This window comes from Salvelinus sp. IW2-2015, unplaced genomic scaffold (genome assembly GCF_002910315.2).
Source record: "Salvelinus sp. IW2-2015 unplaced genomic scaffold, ASM291031v2 Un_scaffold3498, whole genome shotgun sequence".
Taxonomy (NCBI): domain Eukaryota; kingdom Metazoa; phylum Chordata; class Actinopteri; order Salmoniformes; family Salmonidae; genus Salvelinus; species Salvelinus sp. IW2-2015.
Window position 1 is genome coordinate 41,055 of NW_019944778.1, and position 6,666 is coordinate 47,720.

The 6,666-nt window shown below is 50.3% G+C and overlaps 1 protein-coding gene across 1 annotated transcript in view; it reads left to right on the plus strand.

Annotated features, from left to right (window-relative positions):
* LOC112075981 (collagen alpha-1(XI) chain-like) overlaps positions 1-5,470 on the plus strand; it is a gene marked incomplete at its 3' end in the record, with an annotated part of 21,230 nt that extends 15,760 nt beyond the window's left edge. Inside the window, exons 12-13 of the mRNA XM_024142882.1 lie at positions 4,782-4,835; positions 5,319-5,470. Of these exons, the coding sequence (XP_023998650.1) occupies positions 4,782-4,835; positions 5,319-5,470 (206 nt within the window). The remainder of the gene's footprint in view (positions 1-4,781; positions 4,836-5,318) is intronic.
* Positions 5,471-6,666: the final 1,196 nt, after the last annotated feature.

The window sequence follows — 6,666 nt, forward strand, 5'->3', positions numbered from 1 at the left end:
GGGGGCCGGGGGGCGGTATTGGGAGGGGGGGCGGGCAGTGTGAGTCATAGCCAAGGAGATGCTGCCGAAAGTAGCCAGACAATAAGAGAATTTGCTCGCCTCAGGATTATGCCTGCGCCTGATCTGTGTAGGCGGGGTGTGGCTCTGGACATGTTTGGGTGCGTGTGTGAGTAGGCGTGAATGTATGTATCGTGTGGTTGTTGTAAGAGGCCCCTGGTGTAGTAGGGTGTAGTGTAAGTATGGTCGTGGCGACGTAAGTGATTGGTGTAGTATAGGCGTGGTGTAGTAGCGTGTGGTGTGTAGGGTATAGTGTAAGTATGTAGTGGCTGTAGGTGTGTGTAGTAGGTGTGTGGTGTGTGGCTTGTTGTAGGTATTGGGTGTGTCAGTAGAGGTAATGGTCTGTAGGTAGGTGTCGGTAAGTAGGGTGTGGTGTAAGTGGATGAGTGATGTTGTGTAGGTGTCTGTGTGGGTGAGTAAGCGGTGAGTGTAGTAGATGTAGTGTAGTAGTGTGTGGTGAGTAGGGTGTAGGGTAAGGTGTGGGTAGTCGGGTTGTAGTATGGTGTGCGTGTAGTATGCGGTGGTTAGTAGGGTGTGGTTAGTAGGGTTGTGTAGTAGGTGTGTTGTAGTATGGTGTGGTGTAGTATGGCTGGTAGTTGTAGGAGTATGGTGTGGTGTACTGTAGTTGGTGGTCGTGCTCGGTGAGTAGGCGTGTAGGTGTAGTAGGTGTGGCGTAGTACGGCTGTGTTGTAGTAGGGTTGGTGCAGTAATGTTATAGTGTGGATTGTAGAGGGATAGTATGGTTGTAGTAGTACGCTGTGGTCTAGTAGGTAGTTAGTGTGTGTAGTATGAGTGTTAGTAGGTGAGTTATGCGTAGTGTGCTAGTAGTAGGGTGTGGGAGTAGGTGTGGTGTAGTAAGGTGTGTGTGTGTAGCTATGTGTGGCTCATAGGGTTGTGTGTTAAGTAGGCTGCTGGGTGTATTGTGCGGTAGCTCCGAGTTAAGTATGGTGGTCGTGTAGAGTAGGTTGGTCTAGTATGTGCGTGTGAGTTCAGCTATGGTGTGGTGCTAGTAACGGGCGTGTGGTGTAGTAGGGTGTGCCGTGTAGTACGGCTGTGGTTACTAGTCGGGGCCCCAGTTGTAGTATGCCGTGCGTGCGTCTTGTTGGTTATAGGCTCTGTGTATGTTAGATGTTGGGTAGTAGGCTCTGGTTTTTTTTCTGTAGTAGGGTGTGGTGTCTGTTCAGAGTCATTTTAGGAGGATTAGGTAGTATGGGTGTTGTATATAGGATGATGTGGTTAGTAGGCTGCTGGTGTAGTAGGCGCGTGGTTAGTAGGTTGGGTAGTAGTGTGTGTAGTAGGGTTAAGTTATGTGCTAGTTAGGTGTAGGTGTAGGGGGGGATGTACAGGCTGTGGCTGCTAGTAGGTGGTCGTAGTATGGTGTATGTAGGCGAGTTATGGTTGGCCTTTGTCCAGTAGGTCCGTGGCCTTTTGTCCCTCCACCCGCGAGTAGGCGTTGGCTAGTTGTAGTAGGCGTGCGTTCTACCGCCAGGCTAGCGCTGTAGTAGCATGGTGTGGTAGACGGTGTGTGTAAAGATCGGTCGCTTGTTAGAGGCTCTCGGGTAGTAGAATGCTAGCTTGAGTATGGTGTGCGGTCTACGGTTAGTAGGCGTGTGAGTAGGATCCCCGGTGGGTGTGGTGTAGCTAGGTGTAGCCTCTCAGTTAGTTATGGTTGTGGTGTAGTAGGTTCCTGAGTATGGGCGCTCCGGGAGTAGGCTGTGGCTAGGTAGTCGTGCTGGGTTGTAGTCAGGATGTAGTGAGTCATTTTGGTGTGGGTATAGGTGGGTATAGGGCTGTGGTGTAGTAGGTGCTGGTGTAGTAGGCTGCTGGTGTAGTAGGTGTGGTGTAGTAGATGTAGTTAGATTGTGTCTAGAAGGCGGTTGCTAGAAGGCGGTTGTAGAAGCGGTTGTTAGAAGGCGCGTTGTAGAAGCGTTGTAGAAGGCTGTTGTCGTAGGAAAGCAGCTTGCAAGAAGCGGTTGTAGAAGGCGTTGTAGAAGCGTTGGAGAAGGCCTGTGCTAGAAGGCCTGTTGTAAGAAGGCGGCCGTAGAAGGCTGTTGTAGAAGCGTGAGAAGCCCGCTGTTGGTAGGAAGTGTTGTAAGAGCGCGTTGGTAGAAGGCGGTAGTAGAAGGCCCGGTTGTAGAGGCGTTGTGCTTGCTTAGAAGGCGGTTGTTAGAAGCGTGCTAGAAGGCGGGTGTAGAACGTGTAGAAGGCAGGTAGAACGGTTGTAGAAGGCCTCGTGTAGAAGCCGGTTGTAGAAGCGCGGTTGTAGAAGCGGTGTAGAAGCTGTTGCTAGAAGGTTTGTAGAAGGCGTGGAGAAGCTGTTCTTAGAAGCGTCGTAGAACCCGGCTGTGTAGAAGTCGGTGTAGAAGCGGTGCCATAGACATCGCCCGCCCTCGCGTGCTAGCATATGCCTGTTCTGAGAACCGCGTTCCCTCCAGCACCGGTCCGCGTGCCTAGAGAGGCCCGCTCCGTTGTATCTGCCAACCGGCCTTCCAGCTCTCTCCCTCTTGTTAGCAAGCGGTGTAGAAGCTGTCCCTGTAGAATGGCCTGTTGTAGAAGGCGTGCTAGAAGGCCGGGGTAGAAAGGCGTTTGTAGAAGGCTGTGTAGAAGCTTGATTGTAGAAGGCGCGTTGTAGAAGGCACCTTTGTAGAAGGCGTTTGTAGAAGGCTGTCCTGAGAAGCTGTTGTAGAAGTTTGTAGAAGGCTGGTTGTAGAAGGCTGTCTGTAGAACCGTCTCTGGCTCTCCCTATGTAGAAGTGCGCGTCTCTGCTAGAACCCAAAGCGCCGGTGTCTCATCTAGCATCCCCTGCTCTCTCCTTCCACTCCTGTCTGTACAAGTCGCTTGGTCCCGGAGCAAAGCGGCTCCTCCTGTCTGCTTAGAAGGCTGGTTAGAAGGCTGTGACCGTAACTCCGTGTGTAGAAGTGCCCGTTCCGTAGAAGGCGTGAGAAGGCGTGTGCATGAGAGGCGTTCTGTGTTAGAAGGCCCGTTTAGAAGGCTGTTTGCTAGAAGGCCGGTTTGTAGAAGTGCGGTGCTGGTCTGTTAGAAGGCCCTGCTGTAGAAACCGGTGTCCAGAAGGCGTGGAGAATGGCCGTTGTAAGAAGGCTGTTTAGAAAGGCGGTTGAGAAGCGTGGTAAAGGCGGTGTGTTAGAAGGCGGTTGTAGAAGGCGGTGTAGAAGCGGTTTGTCCAGTAAGGCTGTCTCGCTTAGAAGGCTGTGCCTAGAAGCTGCGGCTAGAAGCGTTGGTAAAGGCGGTTGTAAATCTGTTGTAGAAGGCCGTTGTAGAAGGCTGCGCTAGAAGCGGGATAGAAGGCGGTTGTAGAAGGCTGCTTGAGAAGGCGGTTGTAGTATTGTAGGCGTGTAAAGCTTTGTAGAAGGCGTCTGTAGAAGGCTTTGTAGAAGCGGTTGTAGAAGGCGGTTTGAGTGAACCCGCTTCAGGTTGTCTAAGACCCGCTTTGTTAGAAGGTTGTTGTAGAAGCGGTTTGCTAGAAGGCTTTGTAGAAGGCGTTGTAGAAGGCTGTTGTAGAAGGCGTTGTAGAAAAGGCGGGTTGTAGTGGTGTTAGACCATGCGTTGTAGAAGGCCCTGTTGTAGAAGGCGGTTGTAGAAGGCGGTTGTAGAAGGCGTGGAGAAGAGAAGCGGTTGTAGAAGGCTGTTGTAGAAGGCGGTGGTAGAAGCGTGTAGAAGCGAGTTGTAGAACTTTGTTTAGAACTGTTGTTAGGAAGGCCTTTGTAGAAGGCGTTCGTAAAGCTGTTGTAGAAGGCGGCTTGTAAAGGTTGTAGAAGGCGTTGTAGAAGGCCGGTGTTGTAGAAGGGCGTTGCTAGAAGTGGTTGTAGAATGCCGGTTTGCTAGAAGGCTTTGCTTAAGAAGGCCGGTTGTTGTAGAAGGCTGCTTGTAGAAGGCTGTGCTAGAACCGCGGTTGCTAGAAGGCCTGTTGTATAGAAGGCTTGTTGTAGAGTGGTAGAATTGATGTAGTAGATGGCCTGTAGGATGGCGTCTTGGTAGCGCCTGGCGTAGAATCGGTTCTGCCACTCGCCTGATCAAAAACTGTAGATGAGACTCACTTCATCCTTCTGGCGTGCTTAGCTGAAGAGACAGAACTCTCACTCCTGTCGCTCTCTCTCCGCTCTTCCTCTTGGCCCTCGTGCCCTCTCGTCATCTTTCTTCCAACCCCCCCCCCTCTTCTCCTCTCTCTCTATCACCGCCACGCCTCTTACACTTATTCTTCTCATCTCTCTCTCTTTCTCCATCATCCACATCCACTTCTCCTCTCCTCTGCACCTCTATGTTAGTCGACTCTCTCCCCCTCCTCTCCTTATCTCTCCCAGCCTTGATATCAGTGAATATGAGCCAGCTGATGCCGGTGGGGAAGAGCCCTTACGGGCCGACTCGTCCGCCCAGAGCATCCGATCTGCTGCCGTTCCTGCCTCTGCTCTCTACCACCCTTGAGGAGCGATACTTCCCCGCATGCAACGCTCTATCCTCCTCACCCGTGCATAGCTTCCTCCCGACTCGCTTACTTCATCCCTGGACACCAAGTGCTACCTCGTGCTCCGGTACCCCTCGGCCCTCCTTCTGCCATCGCTCCTAGTGCCCGCTCCTCCGATACCCAGTGTTGGTACATGCCGACAACCCACAGGTAGGACAGCATGGCGGGTAGTAAACGGCACACAAACATCACGACACAATCACCCCCCGCTTCCATTCTCTGATTGTCTCTCTGGTTATTCCAGGGACCTCAAGGACCACAGGGCCCCGTCGGGTTCTCAGGACCAAAGGGCCCCCCTGTAAGTATCTTCTCAGCCCAGTGTCATGGTCACATTTCCAGGTTCAAGGAAAGCAATGCAGTTGTATAGGGTGGGCTACGTATCTGGGCCGTTTCACTGATTGGGTGTTGTAATCATTACTGTTACTGAAGCAGAACCCTGTTTCTCATCATCCTCTAGCCAGAAGACAAGTGTTCATTTCCTCCTATYGATTTGTGTTTTGATTCATAGTTTCGACTTAACCCCGGCCGATAGTCAACCCTGTTTCCGCTTTGCTCCAAAACAGAACAAGGCATTACTGTGGAGGACGGACACGTTTTAGTTTAAAAATACTTATATTTTCATACATTTTCCATGTATTTGTAATAGAACAAGAAAACTGATTACATTTGGTCAACACACCCACGAATACTACGAGAATCCACCATTAGATGTGGAGAAGGTGTTCCCCCTCCTTCACGTATCAGACGTTGATAGTGTCTCTGTTCTCTGTGTGGTTCACAGGGACCACCTGGAAAGGACGGGCTGCCCGGCCACCCTGGGCAGCGAGGAGAGACGGTGAGTGTTCCAGTCCACGCCCCCTCGTTAGAGCCGTCACACACCTGGGCTCACCTGGCCAGTGGACTCGGACAGACACTTCCTGCCAGGTGTGGAACGTAAGACTGCCTCTGCTCTCTCGGCTGGCGGGAAAACCATTCCTGACGAGTCAACTTTTTCACACCTGGATGGATTTGTCACCTCAGGGTCTGCATGGTTTTATAGCACCAGGAGCTCAGGTGTTGGACAACTCACTGTTAGTCTGCAGACACACAGACTTTCTCCTCTGGTTAAACACCCTCAGACTTGGATGGGAATCTCTATAGCCAATCAAATGTTGAATTCAATTAAATCAAATTACATTTTGTTGGTCACATACACATATTGTGGGTGTAGAGAAATGTTTTGTGATCCTAGCTCTAACAGTGCAGTAGTATCTAACAATTCACAAGGATACACACATCTAAAAGTAAAAGAAYGGAATTAAGAAATATATAAATATTAGGACGAGCAATGTTGGATTGGCATTGACTAAAATACAGTAGAACAGAGTAAATACAGTAGAGTTCCTACGGTAAGTATTCAGACCCCTTGACCTTTTATACATTCTGTTAGGTTACAGCCTTATTCTAAAATGGATTCAATCATTTTTTTCCCACTACACACAATATCCCAAAGCAAAAACAGGTTTTTAGACAYGTTTTCTGATTTATTCTGTGTTGTTGAATTTTCTGTTTGCTCAGGCGAATTTGGCTATTTGGCTAACAAAGAGGAACAGGGTCAAAGGTCGGGGGATAACAGATCCTTTACTATTGTTTAATGGGATGGTCTCTGCGCGCCTTAGGGTTGACAGAGAGAGAGACAGAGGAGAGCCAGAAGGAGGACGAGACAGACAGAGAACCGAGAGAGAGAAGCGCGAGAGAGAGAAGAGAGAGAGAGAGGATGAGAGAGAGTAGAGAGAGAGAGAGAGAGAGAGAGAGAGGAGAAGAGAGAGAGAGAGAGAGAGAGAGAGAGAGAGAGACAGAGAGAACAGAGAGAGAAAGAGAGACAGAGAGCAGAAAGAGAGAGAGAGAGAGAGACAGAGAAGAGAGAGAGAGAGAGAGACAAGAGAGACAAGAGAAGAGAGAGAAGAGAGTAGAGGAGAGAGAGAGAGAGAGAGAGAGAAGAGAGAGAGAGAGAGAGAGAGAGAGAAGAGAGAGAAAGAGAGAGAGAGAGAGAGAGAGAGCAGACGCCGAGAAAGACGAGAGACAGAGAGACGAGAGCAGAGATGAGAGACAGAGAGCGAGGAGAGAGAAGAGAGAGAGAAGAAAGAGAG